The 20,037-nt window shown below is 39.2% G+C and overlaps 1 protein-coding gene across 2 annotated transcripts in view; it reads right to left on the minus strand.

Annotated features, from left to right (window-relative positions):
• The window catches only part of LOC124794745 (glycerol-3-phosphate dehydrogenase, mitochondrial), a 185,945-nt gene that overhangs the window by 28,846 nt on the left and 137,062 nt on the right, over positions 1 to 20,037 (minus strand). For both annotated transcript variants that reach the window (XM_047258354.1, XM_047258353.1), the window contains exons 9-11: positions 15,799 to 16,052; positions 891 to 1,049; positions 618 to 806 (exon numbers count right to left, since the gene is read on the minus strand). In XM_047258354.1, coding sequence (XP_047114310.1) covers positions 618 to 806; positions 891 to 1,049; positions 15,799 to 16,052 — 602 coding nt within the window. The remainder of the gene's footprint in view (positions 1 to 617; positions 807 to 890; positions 1,050 to 15,798; positions 16,053 to 20,037) is intronic.

Here is a 20,037-nt window from a genome sequence, read left to right on the forward strand (position 1 = left end):
ATTCATCTCTTGTCATTTCTTTCACATATTAAAAAATGCATTATGGAATGTACAGTTTTTTTAGTGAGTAAGTGAACATTTACTACTGAAACTGAAAACAGGGGTGAAATCATTGTGCCTTGTGGAGTATGTACAAAAGAAGGGGTTAAATGCTTCATGTCATCCCTTATTCAGTTTGATGAATCATAGTTAAAAATCAGGATAAAACGTGATGTACTACCAAACAATGAGACAGATTACCAATAAAAGTTCAAAAATTATATTTTTTAAATAGGTGGGCAAAATAGAGTGTTACTGGGCACAATAGAGAGAGAGACACACATAAGTGGAAATTTATTATAATTTTTCCACCTTGAAGTGAGAAAAGGAAGGAGAATGCTCACAGCAACAGACCTGTGAGAGACTTTTCTATTTAATCAAAAATTTGTACTGGTGTACTGATGGCAGTATGTGTGGTAGTGAAGGTGTACTCCAACATGAATGACGATCTTAACAACAACAACAACAACAACAACAATAAAAGTTTTCCAATTCTGCAAAATATATAAGCAATAAAACTATCACACATCAAATACAGCTTCTTTTCTTTAACGACTTCATAAAAAGTAATTTCTTACCTTCAGTCCTCGTCTGATGTCATTGATCGAGACATATCCCTTACGATCTTTATCAATTATCTGGAATCTCTTTATGTATGTTTGAATTTCTTCTTTACTAAGATTGATAGGTAATTTGTCTCTTGAAGCTCTGTTCACCATCTGGCCCATCTCATTTGCAAGGAATTCTGAGGCAAGTGCTATTTCCTCCTTCAGGAAAAAAAGTGAAAGTGTGAATTTTCTTACATTAAATGCATAAAAAATGGATTATCTCCAAAATTTCCAAAAACTGACCTTTTTCTTTTTTTCATCCCACTTTAATTCTTCTGCCATAATGTCAACAATACCAGGGAGAGCTTCCTGAGCAGCCTGGACATTGAGGAAAGCTAACCGCAGCCGTCTTGCAATCACATCAACAGCACAGCAAGCGTATTCTCTTACTGCATATCGGATCTATGAACATAAAAACAAAACCATAAAAGAATTTCTATCATGCTTCAGGTCTGTGGAATCCGTAAAATCTAGAGTGAAGCATATCAGGTTAGCAGCTATAAGGTTCACCACCCTGTAATGGGTTACTGCTTCCCCCACTCCTGGTAACGCTGTTGTACTTATTTATTTATTATTCGTAATTACAGTCTTTTTATCTGAAAAGCTAAAATAAGCCATACAAATCACATTTTCCAGGACATTAATAAGTTTATATTTTACTATTTATTTCAATAGGCCTAATTTTTTGAAATACTACCAGCTACTTCTACTATTACAAAAATACAATAAAACACAACCAGTTACCCAGCTACTAATACTACCATAAGCACTACAGAATCTGTTCTGTGTTTGTTCATTTATTTTGGTGTATTTAATCTGCAGATGGTTGTTTCCACTACTGGATCCACCCTCACACTACCTTTGATTCCTTGGGCATCAGGCAGCATGTTAGCAGCATTTCCATTATAACAAGCAATTCCACCAATCACTGCTATTATTAAAGTTCACACTTCCATGATAACTTGCACAAATGGAATGTAGATTCTTGAGAGACTATTTCATTCAGTGGTTGCTGACCACAGTTGTCTTCAATCAATCCGCAGAGTATGTTGCCTAGCCAGGATGGTAGCCTGCTGACATATGGTTGAATGCCTCGTGATGTCTTTCTTGGCCTTCCTCAATACTGCAGCGGCAGTATCGTTCAATACATACCAGGTTGACTTGCTCCTTAGGGCTGCTTTGGGGTGTAACATCTTTAACACCTGACAACCACTACCCGCCGCATCTTCGTAGAGCGTGCATCCCATAATGTGTGTTTTGATGTGCTCACTCTGCCGCAGGCACTCTGCCGCAGGTGCAGCTATCTTTCATCTGTCTTTTGATTTTGTATAGATATGTAGCACACAGGCCACGCATGATCAGATAATGTATCAATCCACTTGATGGGTTAAGAAATCTCATTTGTAATCTCTTCCTGATGAAAGAGAAAAATTTGTAGGTTCTCCTGTATGTGCCTAAAGGGTCCCATTAATTTTGCCACAGTTGTAATATGCTATCTTTTATTAACTTTTCTGCACTGCCTTCAGTTCAAATCATCTTTTGGACTTCCATTTCACTGTCTTTGTTTGACCAGTAGAATGCTCCCCTCTTCCTGATTCCCAAGTCCTGAGGGCATATTAGTGCTGTTGTATGAAGGGAGAGTCAGTGTTGAGAGTTTGTTGTAGCATGTCAGATGCAAGCTTGTTAAAAACACAATGGACTATGTTTTGTGTGTGGCCAAAAGATGTGAGACATTACAGACAAATGGGGGAAAATGTGCGCTGGTTTGACAGGTGACACTGTACTGACAAGTCATGGCATTGCTTAGCATAACTTGTGAGGAAGTAGCGACTAAATCTGTCAGCTAACCTATCAGGTGACACTTCAGCTTCTGCAATTGGCAGGAAGAGCATCACAAAGTAATCTGGCAACAGAAGGTCACTTTGAGTGGGTTTGACCCATGCAATTGGCTATTGCTGGGCACTTAAGAGCTGAGGTGCTACTGTGGTGTGGAATCAGAGGTCGCAAAATAATTTCGTGGATACAATATCCAAACTAATAAAGTTGCAAAATAGGCAATGGCACAAAGTGCATGTAAATGCCCACTCAGTGGTGGTTGGGGGGGAGGAGGGGGAGGGGCAGGGGGAGGGAGATGGAGAGGGGAGAGGGGGAGAGGGAGGGAGAGGGAGTGAAGATGTAGGATTTGAAAGTACCTCTTGACAGGAACTTAATATCTTCTAAATGTCTAATGTGATTTGAAAATACCAAGTACCAACAGATAGTGTTTGAACAACATTGTTGAAATATAGTTACAGAATTTATATTAAAGCAGTACATATTGACTTATGACCTGGAATGTTAATTCCAAGAATAAAAAAAACTTATTTTAATGCAAAATAAGCTACAAATCAAAAAACATAGCAGCTCTATGAGACAGTAAACGGCCATATCTATCTACACTCCTGGAAATAGAAAAAAGAACACATTGACACCGGTGTGTCAGACCCACCATACTTGCTCCGGACACTGCGAGTGAGCTGTACAAGCAATGATCACACGCACGGCACAGCGGACACACCAGGAACCGCGGTGTTGGCCGTCGAATGGCGCTAGCTGCGCAGCATTTGTGCACCGCCGCCGTCAGTGTCAGCCAGTTTGCCGTGGCATACGGAGCTCCATCGCAGTCTTTAACACTGGTAGCATGCCGCGACAGCGTGGACGTGAACCGTATGTGCAGTTGACGGACTTTGAGCGAGGGCGTATAGTGGGCATGTGGGAGGCCGGGTGGACGTACCGCCGAATTGCTCAACACGTGGGGCGTGAGGTCTCCACAGTACATCGATGTTGTCGCCAGTGGTCGGCGGAAGGTGCACGTGCCCGTCGACCTGGGACCGGACCGCAGCGACGCACGGATGCACGCCAAGACTGTAGGATCCTACGCAGTGCCGTAGGGGACCGCACCGCCACTTCCCAGCGAATTAGGGACACTGTTGCTCCTGGGGTATCGACGAGGACCATTCGCAACCATCTCCATGAAGCTGGGCTACGGTCCCGCACACCGTTAGGCCGTCTTCCGCTCACGCCCCAACATCGTGCAGCCCGCCTCCAGTGGTGTCGCGACAGGCGTGAATGGAGGGACGAATGGAGACGTGTCGTCTTCAGCGATGAGAGTCGCTTCTGCCTTGGTGCCAATGATGGTCGTATGCGCGTTTGGCGCCGTGCAGGTGAGCGCCACAATCAGGACTGCATACGACCGAGGCACACAGGGCCAACACCCGGCATCATGGTGTGGGGAGCGATCTCCTACACTGGCCGTACACCACTGGTGATCGTCGAGGGGACACTGAATAGTGCACGGTACATCCAAACCGTCATCGAACCCATCGTTCTACCATTCCTAGACCGGCAAAGGAACTTGCTGTTCCAACAGGACAATGCACGTCCGCATGTATCCCGTGCCACCCAACGTGCTCTAGAAGGTGTAAGTCAACTACCCTGGCCAGCAAGATCTCCGGATCTGTCCCCCATTGAGCATGTTTGGGACTGGATGAAGCGTCGTCTCACGCGGTCTGCACGTCCAGCACGAACGCTGGTCCAACTGAGGCGCCAGGTGAAAATGGCATGGCAAGCCGTTCCACAGGACTACATCCAGCATCTCTACGATCGTCTCCATGGGAGAATAGCAGCCTGCATTGCTGCGAAATGTGGATATACACTGTACTAGTGCCGACATTGTGCATGCTCTGTTGCCTGTGTCTATGTGCCTGTGGTTCTGTCAGTGTGATCATGTGATGTATCTGACCCCAGGAATGTGTCAATAAAGTTTCCCCTTCCTGGGACAATGAATTCACGGTGTTCTTATTTCAATTTCCAGGAGTGTATAAGCCTATGTATTTCACTTAGTTTAACAATCAGTAAAGACAAATATGGGTAAATTAACTAACAGATGAAAACTTAAACAACAAGAAAGCCAAGCAAAAACCTAACAGAACAACAGAAAAGCTGGTGAAATTCTAGTCTAGTGTAATACGTGTAGTAAGAATAAGTTATATGTAAATTAGAGATTTTCGCAATGACAGATCCCATCTATTTTGGGATGGTGCCCCATTGTGTAGGGAAGTTCACTTTGAGAGATAACTGGGTATGGGCATATGTGTTGATAAGTGGTGTGTTGGTCACAGCTTAAGTAACAGAAATTGTTTGGGCAACAGTTTCGTGGACTTGTCAAATTTTGTGCAGGACTCCTGCATCTACAAAAGTTTTGAGAGTGAATTTGATAAACTTTAACTCTAAACAAGATTGTGTTTCAACCTGTGAATTTTTTGACAGTTAAAATAAGTAACATCTAAACTAATAAAGTTACAAAATAGTCAACAACACCAAATACCTGAGCTGCTATGTGTTTGGGTTACTGAATGTTTCTACAAAGCTTAGTGAACTTTAACTCTGAATAGTAATGTGATGTGCCAGACTCTGTTCTTTTGTAATCTGAGTAGTGATCATCTGTTGTTTATCTCTCAATATTAAACACAGATTTAATGAACATTTATTACTAAAGGCTTTGTGGAGGCAAGTATGTCACAGATGATTAAATGTGTGTTGCTCATTCAATATATGTAAAATATGTTTCATTTCAAAAATGCATTCCGTAAACTGAAATTATTAAGTATTGTGTGAAAAACTGGTATTTTACAAGTGGAGCGTCATCCAGGTATCTTGTACAGTAACATGTATTGTCAGTGGGCGCTTTTTGTGTGGACTGTTCAATATTAAGTTTTCTGATGTTGGCCAGCCAAAGGTGGTTCACAATGCATTATAAAATAAATGCTAATGTAGAACATCAATATTGTGTACTTCATTGTTTAATATATATCATAACTTAATGGATAACAAAGCTATAGGTGAATTTCTATAACAAGCTGATACTATCTAGTAATAAATAAGTAGATCTCCTGCAATTTCTAAGCGCAGACAAGAGTTTTGATTTGGTGTAGCTTCGAAAAGACCACGGGTAAATTTAATTGATAATATACTCAAGACATTTCTCTTTTGATCTCTCACATCTGAGATAACTCTGATGCACATGTTTTCATGGTATAATAAGATGGGTTGCAGAATCAAAGCTAGTACCTCAGAGTCAATAGACAGCAAATGACAAGACTCTGAAAGCAGTCCAGTCATTGATAATTATGTGAACTAAGCACCACTGACACTGAAGTAATATTATAAAAACTAATCTTCCACATAAACACACATCGGCAGGCAGAATAACAACACTAACTCACACACACAGGTACAGCCCATATTAAAAGCTACTCAAAGACTGATTACTGAAATCCACAATGATTTTGAAAGAAAAGTGATCACCTGTGCAACACTCATAGACTTACACAAAACATTTGATTCAGTATCACATGAGATAATGTTAAAAAATTAGAATATTATGGTATTATATATAAAAACAAAGATGAGGTGACTTACCGAACGAAAGCGCTGGCAGGTTGATAGACACACAAACAAACACAAACATACACACAAAATTCAAGCTTTCGCAACAAACTGTTGCCTCATCAGGAAAGAGGGAAGGAGAGGGAAAGACGAAAGGAAGTGGGTTTTCCTGATGAGGCAACAGTTTGTTGCGAAAGCTTGAATTTTGTGTGTATGTTTGTGTTTGTTTGTGTGTCTATCGACCTGCCAGCACTTTCGTTCGGTAAGTCACCTCATCTTTGTTTTTATATATAATTTTTCCCACGTGGAATGTTCCCCTCTATTATATGAATATTATGGTATTGCAGACAAACCACTTAATTTGATTAAATCATACCTAAATAACAGGCAACAGTTAGGAATTCTACAGGGTCCCGTTCTTGGACCCTTCCGCTTTATTGTCTATGTAAATAGCTTCTCTAACTATATAGCCTGCAAAAATGTCTTATATGCTAATCATATGACCATGATCTCCACAGGTGACAGTATGCAAGAGATGGAAAACAAAAATAATAAACTTTTTGAAATGTGTAGGGTGTGGTGTATTGCTAACCAGTTATGTATAAACAACACAAAACTGAAGGAAATTTATTTTAGTCTGAAGGTATGAAAAGAAGAGAATGACAGTGTCAAACTATTGGGACTAAAAATAGGCAAAGGCTCTCATGGGATGACCATATAAGCCATCTGACAGGCAAACTTGCATGCGTGATACTCCTGTTGTATCAATTAAGATATTCTGTAAGTGAAAGTTTATTGATGCTTTGCTGCTATGCATTCTTGCAGTCACAGGTACAATATTTCTGTTAGGGGGTAATTCAACAGTCACAAGCAATTTGATGTACACAAGGGTCCAAGAGAAACCTTTAAGAAGCACTTCAGCCTATTAAACATAATGACCCTCCCACGTCTCTATATGTATAACTGCTTAACATACGTAAAAGAAAATATACAACAATTTACATTTGCACAGCACTAGAAACAATTGCATGCTTGATATACTGTATTCTAGGCTGTTACTGACACACAACGGTCACAAACACCTAAGTCTAAAGTTATGTAAGAAACTGCCACAATCAGTCAAAACCCTCACCCTCTTTAAATTTAAGGAAGTATTAGACAGGATTTAAAAATAAAGCACACTACTCAATTAAGAATATCTTGCAAGTAATTTGGAAGGAATGTATAAACAATGAAATAATGTAACTATCATTAACTAAGTATGTAAAACTGTATAATTAATTCTTTTATGAAATAAAAACAAAATAGTTTAATTATAATTAACTTAATGTGTAAAACTGCATAATTAATTCTTGAATTAAACTATACCACATAATGATTATTACCGAAATCTTCTGATTAGAAAGAAGTTTATGTATTTATGTGTTTATGTTAATGATGATGTGTGTAAAATGTAAAAATTACTAACTACTAAAAAGATGTATGCACAATGTACAATGTAAATATTAGTTTAGTAACAACTATACTTTTATGAACATGTAAAATGTATTTTGATGAAGCCAATTGCGTGGCAATCATGCTGAACAGCTAATAAATAAATAAAATATCTTTTGTTCACATAAACCAAGCTTACAAATATAACAAAGGTATATTTTTACTCACCACATAGAGGAGGCAGTATTTTTCAATATGTCTGTCAGCCACTCAATGCCTCCTCCTTGTGGTGGGTAGCAACCTAGCCTTTTCATATTATTGTTATTCGTTGTCAAATGTTCCATTGTTTGAAAGATATATTTCTGAATGCTATGGATATTGATAGAGAATTTCAGACAATAGAATATATGTATGGAAGCAAAATTTAGGACTCCAGTTTAAAAACTGGGAAACAAGTCAAATGTTTCCCACATAAAGTTCTAGCAGAATGTGGAAGTGGTTCTTGACACATTTAAGAATGTGCAAGGCAATATAGACCCTACCACTTATCTTTGAAGATAGGCTGAAGAAAAGCAAACCTTTATTTACAGTTACATGTTTTAGATCTATCGGAGGCTTTTGACTATGTTGACTGGAATACACTCTTTGAAATTTTGAAAGTTGTTGTTGTTGTGGTCTTCAGTCCTGAGACTGGTTTGATGCAGCTCTCCATGCTACTCTATCCTGTGCAAGCTTTTTCATCTCCCAGTACCTACTGCAACCTACATCCTTCTGAATCTGCTTAGTGTATTCATCTCTTGGTCTCCCTCTACGATTTTTACCCTCCACACTGCCCTCCAATACTAAATTGGTGATCCCTTGATGCCTCAGAACATGTCCTACCAACCGATCCCTTCTTCCGGTCAAGTTGTGCCACAAACTTCTCTTCTCCCCAATCCTATTCAATACTTCCTCATTAGTTATGTGGTCTACCCATCTAATCTTCAGCATTCTTCTGTAGCACCACATTTCGAAAGCTTCTATTCTCTTCTTGTCCAAACTATTTATCGTCCATGTTTCACTTCCATACATGGCTACACTCCATACGAATACTTTCATACACTCCATACGAATACTTTCAGAAATGACTTCCTGACACTTAAATCTATACTCGATGTTAACAAATTTCTCTTCTTCAGAAACGCTTTCCTTGCCATTGCCAGCCTACATTTTATATCCTCTCTACTTCGACCATCATCAGTTATTTTGCTCCCCAAATAGCAAAACTCCTTTACTACTTTAAGTGCCTCATTTCCTAATCTAATTCCCTCAGCATCACCCGACTTGATTAGACTACATTCCATTATCCTTGTTTTGCTTTTGTTGATGTTCATCTTATATCCTCCTTTCAAGACACTGTCCATTCCATTCAACTGCTCTTCCAAGTCCTTTGCTGTCTCTGACAGAATTACAATGTCATCGGCGAACCTCAAAGTTTTTATTTCTTCTCCATGAATTTTAATACCTACTCCAAATATTTCTTTTGTTTCCTTTACTGCTTACTCAATATACAGATTGAACAACATCGGGGAGAGGCTACAACCCTGTCTTACTCCCTTCCCAACCACTGCTTCCCTTTCATGTCCCTCGACTCTTATAACTGCCATTTGGTTTCTGTACAAATTGTAAATAGCCTTTCGCTCCCTGTATTTTACCCCTGCCACCTTTAGAATTTGAAAGAGAGTATTCCAGTCAACATTGTCAAAAGCTTTCTCTAAGTCTACAAATGCTAGAAACGTAGGTTTGCCTTTCCTTAATCTTTCTTCCAAGATAAGTCGTAAGGTCAGTATTGCCTCACGTGTTACAGTGTTTCTACGGAATCCAAACTGATCTTCCCCGAGGTTGGCTTCTACTAGTTTTTCCATTCGTCTGTAAAGAATTCATGTTAGTATTTTGCAGCTGTGACTTATTAAGCTGATAGTTCGGTAATTTTCACATCTGTCAACACCTGCTTTCTTTAGGATTGGAATTATTATATTCTTCTTGAAGTCTGAGGGTATTTCACCTGTTTCATAAATCTTGCTCACCAGATGGTAGAGTTTTGTCAGGACTGGCTCTCCCACGGCCGTCAGTAGTTCCAATGGAATATTGTCTACTCCGGGGGCCTTGTTTCGACTCAGGTCTTTCAGTGCTCTGTCAAACTCTTCACGCAGTATCATATCTCCCATTTCATCTTCATCTACATCCTCTTCCATTTCCATAATATTGTCCTCAAGTACATCGCCCTTGTATAGACCCTCTATATACTCCTTCCACCTTTCTGCTTTCCCTTCTTTGCTTAGAACTGGGTTTCCATCTGAGCTCTTGATATTCATACAAGTCGTTCTCTTATCTCCAAAGGACTCTTTAATTTTCCTGTAGGCGGTATCTATCTTACCCCTAGTGAGATAGGCCTCTACATCCTTACATTTGTCCTCTAGCCATCCCTGCTTAGCCATTTTGCACTTCCTGTCGATCTCATTTTTGAGACGTTTGTATTCCTTTTTGCCTGTTTCACTTACTGCATTTTTATATTTTCTCCTTTCATCAACTAAATTCAATATTTCTTCTGTTACCCAAGGATTTCTACTAGCCCTAGTCTTTTTACCTACTTGATCCTCTGCTGCCTTCACTACTTCATCCCTCAAAGCTACCCATTCTTCTTCTACTGTATTTATTTCCCCCATTCCTGTCAATTGCTCCCTTATGCTCTCCCTGAATCTCTGTACAACCTCTGGTTCTTTTAGTTTATCCAGGTCCCATCTCCTTAAATTCCCACCTTTTTGCAGTTTCTTCAGTTTTAATCTACAGGCCATAACCAATAGATTGTGGTCAGAGTCCACATCTGCCCCTGGAAATGTCTTACAATTTAAAACCTGGTTCCTAAATCTCTGTCTTACCATTATATAATCTATCTGATACCTTTTAGTATCTCCAGGGTTCTTCCATGTATACAACCTTCTTTCATGATTCTTAAACCAAGTGTTAGTTATGATTATGTTGTGCTCTGTGCAAAATTCGACCAGGCGGCTTCCTCTTTCATTTCTGTCCCCCAATCCATATTCACCTACTACGTTTCCTTCTCTCCCTTTTCCTACAATCGAATTCCAGTCACCCATGACTATTAAATTTTCGTCTCCCTTCACAATCTGAATAATTTCTTTTATTTCATCATACATTTCTTCAATTTCTTCGTCATCTGCAGAGCTAGTTGGCATATAAACTTGTACTACTGTAGTAGGCGTGGGCTTCGTATCTATCTTGGCCACAATAATGCGTTCACTATGCTGTTTGTAGTAGCTTACCCGCATTCCTCTTTTCCTATTCATTATTAAACCTACTCCTGCATTACCCCTATTTGATTTTGTGTTTATAACCCTGTAGTCACCTGACCAGAAGTCTTGTTCCTCCTGCCACCGAACTTCACTAATTCCCACTATATCTAACTTCAACCTATCCATTTCCCTTTTTAAATTTTCTAACCTACCTGCCCGATTAAGGGATCTGACATTCCACGCTCCGATCCGTAGAACGCCAGTTTTCTTTCTCCTGATAACGACATCCTCTTGAGTAGTCCCCGCCCGGAGATCCGAATGGGGGACTATTTTACCTCCGGAATATTTTACCCAAGAGGACGCCATCATCATGTAATCATACAGTAAAGCTGCATGCCCTCGGGAAAAATTACGGCTGTAGTTTCCCCTTGCTTTCAGCCGTTCGCAGTACCAGCACAGCAAGGCCGTTTTGGTTATTGTTACAAGGCCAGATCAGTCAATCATCCAGACTGCTGCCCTTGCAACTACTGAAAAGGCTGCTGCCCCTCTTCAGGAACCACACGTTTGTCTGGCCTCTCAACAGATACCCCTCCGTTGTGGTTGCACCTACGGTACGGCTATCTGTATCGCTGAGGCACGCAAGCCTCCCCACCAACGGCAAGGTCCATGGTTCATGGGGGGATTTTGAAAGTAGCAGCAATAAAATACAGTGAGCAAAACTTTATCTACAACCAGACTGTGATTACAAGGATCAAAGGATGTGAAAGGGAAGCAGTAGTTGAGAAGGGAATGTGACAGGATTATAGCCATCCTGATGTTATTCAATTTGTACATTAATAGTCACTAATGGAAACCAAGGAGAAATTTGGAAAGGTGGAAAGTTTGAGGTTTGCTGGTGACATTGTAATCCCGTCAAAGACTGCAATGATCAGCTGAATGGAACAGCTAGTGCCTTGAAAAGCAGTTAAAAGATGAATCAACAAAAGTAAAACAAAGATAAATTAACGTAACTGAATTAAATTCGGTGCTGCTGAGAGAATTGTATTGGGAAATGAGACACTGAAAGTAGTAGACAAGTCGTGCTGTTTGTGGAGTAAAATAACGTGATGGTTGACCTAGAGAGGATACAAAATGCAGCGGGGCACAGTAAGAAAACTGTTTTCAAAAAAAGATATGTCTTTCAGTAATTTTGTCAATTGCTATGTGGTCTGTTTCATCTGAGCACTCAGCTGCCAGTCTGAGTTCAACACAGCATGTACACATTGATCTGTATTTATTTCTGCTTATGGATGGGTGTCCTGCACAGGGTTCACCTTTCACCCTCTCTTAAAATTTGAAGCTCTTGATAGGCTTTCACTTCCAAACACTTTCTGGAACATGGCCAATGGCTCCATAACCAATTTTCTGAGCTGATGGCGTAGCGCTGTTCGATCATGTGTTGACTGATACACACATGAACACACAAAGTGGGGCTGATGGTAGGGGAAGTAAGTTTCTGAACATAGCTGGCATCATGAGCTTCCATGTGATCTTTGTAGTCATTTCAGTGTGCCGTGTCCGTACGCTTGGTCAAAGCTAAAAAAAAAAACACAACGTTCTGTAGAACAGCGCTACACCATCAAATTCTGTGTGGGGCTGTGAAAAGAAATTGTTTAGGTCAGGAAAACTTGAAAAAAAAAATAAAAATAAGCACTTTTCAAGTTCACAAATCCCAGTATCAGAAGTAATGCTAGGTCCGAAGAGATTCTATGTGGTTTTCGGCAGATAGCTACAGTGATATTTTCATGAAATTTCAATCACCAACCTTCTTCTCTGAATGTGAAAATATTTTATTGTCATTGACCTACATAGGGAGAAATGATCAGCATAATGAAATAAGAGTTATCAGAGCTCATACAGAAAGATTTAAGTGTTCATCTTTCACACATGCTGTTAGAGATTGGATCAGTTGAGATATAGTCTGAAGGTGATATGAAGAATCCTCTGCCATGCACTTAAGTGTCAACTGTACTGTAATCATATAGATGTAGACACAAATTACCTGTAAGATTTCATTTCTTAACTGTAATTAACAGATCTGTAATGTGTATAGGCAACAGTAAAATGTGACAATGTTGCAAGAATTTGGCATCAGAACATATCGATGTTAGTGACACACACGGTCAGTGAAGGAAGTCTAACACGAAATGCCCTTGTGGGACAAGTGGTGTAAATGAAATTGGTTCACAGTTTTCATGCCAATTGGTGACATCTCTGCAATTTCAAGGTTGACTGTAGACCAGAGTGCCTGAGGAACTTCTGTGTGAGATATGAGCAGGATGGATTCTCTATATGAAGCATGACAAAGTGCAGTCAATGGATGCTACCTTAGTTCTTCTCCGGAGATGTAATAAGAAGAACAGATATTCTGGGAAAAACTATGATGAGTCATTATGCAAGCTATTGTTCATGACTGCCATAGTAAAATAACATTTAACACAATTACCGTATTCTCACTTCCCAAACAAATTGTAAACACTGAAATGACCCTTTTTTCACCAACAGGAAATGTGTGTCTTATATGTCCTGTGGCTGATAAGGGATTTGTTACTTGACAATGTTTGTCCTTCAATTAAAATGAGGACAAAAAACCCTCTATCAGAGTTTCAAATGGCAGGTACTGGATTATTCATGTACAGTTCAAACTTAGTGTAAGGGGAATTTCTTCTGTTTTGTGAGATGAAGTGGCAATGAAAGTGTCATTTTAATTTTAAGTATCTCTACGTTGACACTACAACAGCTTCTCATTTAATTGAAATTAATGGTACATTTACTAAAACAAAATGATCTGCTCTTTAGCAGATATGCTCTAACGAAAATTAGTAATGCATTGAAACAGTAATCAGGGGCATGACTGATAACACACCTTTGGGAAACAGGGCTTCTCCAATTGAGTCATCTGAGCGTACTTCATGAACCAACACAAGGATCAACTATTCACTAAGTGTTCTACACTGCTTCAAAACTCCGCAAATGCAACACACTATATTCTGCTCAAGAGTGGATTTTTTTACTTCTAGAATAATTATTCATTTGTGACAAATGTCTGTGACTGGTAAAATTATTTTTAAAATGTTTTACTGTCCGGCACAAGCACATAAAACTATTCTTAAAAGGAGGCAATATCTAATATACAAACCCTGTCAAGAAAAGCCAGTTATCTAGGTTGATATGCAGTTCAAACTCTTAATGTAACCTCAATAATTTAAAGTTTGACTACTGTCTTATACTGCAATGATATTACAGAAAATATCTTGATGTCTTCACGCTGACAATGGCAAAACACAGAGGAATTCTCTTAACTGTTAAATATGTTCCCAATACAAACAAATCAAATAGTATTTTCACTAAACAATGGAAAATACAGGATGGAATAATTACAGTATTATGAAAAGGATAGATTGTTACTCAGCATATAAAGAAAATGCCAAGTTGCAAAAAGGTACAACAAAATGACTGTTAAACAAGTAAGCTTTCGGTCAAAAAAGCCACGCACACACACACACACACAAATGCAGCTCTCGCACTCATGGCAACACAAGCATACACAAGTTGCATTTGCACAAGTGTGAGTGTGTGTTTAGTCTAATTCAAAAGAACGCTGTTTTGGCTGAAAGCTTACTTGTTTAGCAGTCTTTTTCTTGTGCCCTCATCTGTGACTCAGCACTTCCACTACAGGGCTTCCACAGAGGTGTGTGTTTTGTTTTTTTTTTTTTTTTTTCTTCTAGGTGACATCAAACGTTTTGTCCCAAGCGGTATAGACTGGTCTAAAGTTCAGAATCGTAGTTCATCCTCACTGCAAAGTTTAATGTGTGGCACACTGTTTTATTTTTGTTTCTCATAAACGGAACTGTCTGACATATTTCTTTAATCTCCATATTATTCTGTCTCAAAGAGGTATTTATCCTTTTGACAGAGGATGGGAGAGGAGTTCTTTTAAGAAAACAATAGTTTTTTAACAAACAGTCCAATATAATATGTCAGTTTTATGAAATAATTAGTACCATTAGATTCTTTTATGATAAACTGTCACTGGCTGATAAATACCAGGGAAAAAAAACACATATTTTACTTGGTCACTCAGTATGTAAACTACAGTACCCCAAAATGAAGGGAAAGTTCCAGTAAATCTCTGGATTGTGGATTGAGTAATAAATGCAACAATATTTTTATGTTTTATGTTGCACTACAGACTGATAGAAAGATGACAATTTTCACTATTATTACTTCACAATAATGAAAATGACCTAGTAATCTCAAAACTACAACCTGATGGGACAGGTGAACAAGAAGAACTACTGCAGGTTGTGATCCTACTCAAGTAATAAAACCTAGAACACAGTGTTCTAGAAAACAGATCAATGCAAAGCTTGAAGACTTAGTTAGAGAAAATTATAGTAGGATATCGACTTGGCAATGATAATTAGAAAAACACCATTGTAGTAATGAACATTCAAGCTGAATTCAGGTTGGTGATACAACTGACATCAACACTGATCAAGGATACAGTGTTGATTACTGCTGCTAAATATTTAACAATATTGACAAATGTACGCTGCAATTATTTGAGTGAGTAATATGATTGCCTATGACAGTAACTGCTGTTTGAGAGTTTAGTTTCAAATTCATTATTTATCAAGTTGTTTCCTGCTGTTCAGTGATAATGATTCACACTAGTTCATTGGTTTGCTCGCTAACTGGATAAGCTTTTGACACAAATTCCAAGGCCAGGGTTCAACCACTGATTAGCCCAAAGCTTTCTTTTGGAATCAGTTTTCCTCAACTAGAATGTGTCTCTCTGGATCAGAGGGGACTTTAATCTCAAGTGTTTGCATTTTGGTACATTTCAGTGTATTGCCAAGGAATGTGGACAATGAAACAATATTATCTTTAAAAAAGAATAAAACCTAAGAAACTATAACCTATTATGACAAAGCAAACGAATAGTGTCTCGTTACCTCTGCATCAATGTAAGGAAACTCCGGGTGTACCTTCTTCCCAATAATAGGCCACCGTTTCCCTGTGAGGGATGCCAACTTTGCAACTGCGAAGGCTCGGTCACCATAGGAATTAGCAAGATGTTGAGCAACTTCACATTCAAGACCAAAGTCCTGCACAAGTCTAATGTACATGGTAGGCGTCCATCCATGAGCTCCCTCAATGAGCAGTCCATCAGTTTGAGACTTCTCGTGAACTGGCTTCAGATTGCATGCTGTATGAAAGTAAGATTAGACTTGTGTGTCATTAGAGATTATTTTACTGAATTTAAAACTGTAAGGTAAAATTTATATAGAATGCAGAACAGAAACAGTATTCTGTATGACAGCTGACATTACAATGAAACTCTAGGACAAAACAAGATTTTCACATATTCATCAAGAAAGCTAACCACAATGTTACAGCACAAGACTAACAAGCTGATAAGACTAGTTTCAAACTATGTTATGAAACTATAAAATATTTACAGTCCATATTTATTCCAAGAACTTTCATGTAAACTGAAAGTATCATCTCTGAAATAAACTCTTTTACCTGTAACTTTAATACAAGAATGGAATCCACATGGGAAAAATATATCTAAAAATAAAGATGATGTAACTTACCAAAGGAAAGCATTGGTATGTTGATAGAGGCACTAACAAACACAAACACACACACAAAATTCAAGCTTCCGCAACCCACAGTTGCTTCATCAGGAAAGAGGGAAAGACGAAAGGATGTGGGTTTTAAGGGAGAGGGTAAGGAGTCATTCCAATCCCGGGAGCGGAAAGACTTACCTTAGGTGGAAAAAGGGACAGGTATACACTCGCACACACACATATGCATCCGCACATATACAGACAAAACCAGATTGTATAAATTACAATAGCCCAAAATCAAAAATTTTCGACAAGAGGTACCTTTTTGTCTTCTGTTTCTCGGTTATGTTTCTGTTTCCAAATTACTGCTAGTAATGTATAGACAATATAATACCATTTACAATCATTTGACGATGAACTGTCAGTGGCATTCTAGTACATGAATTCTCAATTCATTGGTAGCTTTCCTTGTCAGCCCAAATGTATACAATAAGCACAACATGCACTTAGACTCAAAGGGTATATGAAAAAATATCTTGTATATCAGCCAGCCCCAGACTATTTAAATTTAATTTCCCCCTGATCTGATGAAAAACATTGTTATCGAAAGGGTGGCAGAGGCAGCACCTCTGGTCCATGCACTGGGCAGTCAGTGGCCTAATGGGCCATGTAAACTACGGTTGATCCAAAGCACACATTCCTCCTCTGCCCCCCCCCCCCCCCCCCCCCCCGCACCCCATCAGTTTACCCTCTCACTGTGCTCTTACATTAATTGGAAACCTTGTGATTACAATGAACTCTTTACAGTATTTTCAAACTTACATTCTGGACTCTGCTCTTGTATTAGAACTTATAACTGCACATATTTATTTGTTGTAACTTGAGATTCTCCCGACGCATAAAATATTGGAACAACTAATAGTAATGCAAGCTGGGTGACATCTTTGGCAACTGTCACTATTTCAACAAGTGCACACCCTGTTATCTATAAAGCACAAATGCAAAGAGAAAGTGTTGTGCAAGAAAATTTAAAACCTCAGTATGTGGAGCACATGCAGAAAGGCAACACACTTCGTAAACACTAAAAAACCAAAGATAACCTATGTTAGAAATTATCATCAATAGTGAATATTAATTACCAATGGGTGCCAAAGATACATTAAAGTTGTCCTCTGTTTCATCAGGGAGAGAGCACGTTTCCAAACAGAATTTAAGCAAAAAGCTCCATCACTATTTATAAGGTCATTTCCTACTTTAAACACAACTGCTCCTTAATAGCCCTGTACCAATAGTTGGAAGTGAACACTACAATCTCTGCACTATTATTTTTCACGGGTTGAATGGTGCCAAGGAAATGTTCTGAAATAGCAGATTTACTTGGCTGTTTTACATGTTTGTGACACGTATGTTCAATACACTGGTCCTCCATGGTCCTGATGATTTGACCAATGTATGACATGCCACAACAACAAGGGATACTGTAGATGCATTACACAAACTAAGGTCATCCTTTACAGACCTTAAAAGGGCCCTAACCTTAGATGGTGGTGAAAAACACACTTCATATCATGTTCCTGTATAATAAGCCCAATTCTGTTGGAAATCCTACCTGCATAAGGCAAAAACCTGTAGACTTAGGCACTATCTCGTTATTTTCATCACTTACCTGGTCCACCGTTGGTTTATAGCACAATGCACATCTTATCTGTCTTTCTCTATAACCATTTAGGCAAAAGGTGACTTCATGAGGGACTAAATCAGATGAAAAACTTCAAAATTATGATACAATGTATGCCTATGAACTACAGTATTAAGTGTTCCTTTGTGCTGATCTGGATGGTGACTAACATTAAGCCTGAGGATAAAAATCAAGCATTGAAAGTCCCTTCAGGTTTGCTGCCAGATCCTAAAATCAAGTCTGATTCCGTATTTCGGCGATCCAACTGGTCGCCCTCTTCAAGAGAATGCTGCTTCACCTGGTGAGTCCCACTGAGAACTGACGCCAGGCTGCCAATCGACATCCTATATAGGCCACCATACCACACAGAACACTGGCGGCAATGATAAATCGCACTCAGGGACGATTTTCGAAAACTCGGGCTGGCCGCACCAAAGAACATTCTGTTTTGATGTGGGATAATACAGGATTCCACATCCTGCTAAGAGGAAACCCACTGTCTCTGTTAATTAAATTATCTGTCAACTTAATTTTAATTGCTTCTTTGTAGACACTGTTCCAAAAACCGGAAATGTTGGCAACTATCACAGTTTTGACAAATTTCATACGGTGTCCCTCATTTAAGCAGTGTTCTGCTACTGCTGATTTTTCCAGCAGTTGCAGCCTCGTATGAAGGCCATGTTCCACACACTTTTCAAGAACTGTGCGAGTAAAACGGATGTAAGCCTTCTCACATTGGCATGGAATTTTGTATACACCAGTTTTCCTAAGCCCCAAATCATCTTTCACAGAGCCTATTAGTGCCCTAATCTTAGGAAGTAGACAGAACACACTCTTAATGTTGAAAATTCCTTAAAATTCTTCCTATCTTAAACAATATGCACCCAGCATGATGGATAAAGGCCACCGATCGATGTTCCTCTTCATGCATCTCCAGTGATGTCCAAACTCCACAGCCCGGCGAATCTGCTTTTCAGAGTAACCATTTTCCTTAAAAACAGCCTTCAAAAGTACAAGTTCTTGTGTTAAGCTCTAGGTTGTATGGTCTGCCTAAGTTGTATAAGGAAGGGGTTCCTCTATGCCCTATTGTGTGTAATATGGGAGCACCAACTTAAAATCTGGCTAAGTATTTATCACCTGTTCTCAGTCCATATGTTGGCATATCTCCAATTTGGTGGATTTTATTCGACGATTGAAATCTTTGAGGCTGAGTCCTTCAGATCTATTAGTGAGTTTTGATGTGGTATCTCTGTTTACATGAGTCCCACTGGAAGAGTCCCTTAGTTTGATCAGTGAAAAACTGGATGAAGAATTGGTGAAGCTGACATCCATGTATTTTTTAATTTAATGGCAACATTTTTTAGCAGAATGATGGTGTGGCTATGGGTAGTCCTTTATCACCCACATTCGCCAATTTATTTATGGAGGACTTCGAGGATATGGCACTGAGAACTTTGGCTTTGCAACCAATGTGCTTCTGGAGATATGTGGATGATACCTTTGTCGTCTGGCCACATGGACGTGATGCTTTCAATAGATTTTTGGACCACTTCTGCTGTCTTCATCCCCAATTAAATTTACCATGGAGGTCGAAAGTGATGGGATTGTTACATTTTTAGATGTTAAGGTTTAAAAAAAAAAAAAAAACAGCTGGTACTTTGGGACATAGTGTTCACCAAAAGCCAACGAACATGGTTCGGTGTCTGCATTCTAAGAGTTGTCATCCACCACACCAATGCAGTGGCTTCCTTAGGACTTTTGTACGCAGAGCATATGCCATTTCCGACATGGGCAGCTTAACACAAGAACTTGCGCAGAAGGCTGTTTTTAAGGAAAATGGTTACTCTGAGAAGCAAATTCGTCAGGCTATGGAGTTTGGACCTTCACTGGAGGTGCATGAAGAGGAACATAGATCGGTGGCCTCTATCCCTAATGCTGGG

The sequence above is a fragment of the Schistocerca piceifrons genome, chromosome 4 (assembly GCF_021461385.2).
Source record: "Schistocerca piceifrons isolate TAMUIC-IGC-003096 chromosome 4, iqSchPice1.1, whole genome shotgun sequence".
NCBI classification, from domain to species: domain Eukaryota; kingdom Metazoa; phylum Arthropoda; class Insecta; order Orthoptera; family Acrididae; genus Schistocerca; species Schistocerca piceifrons.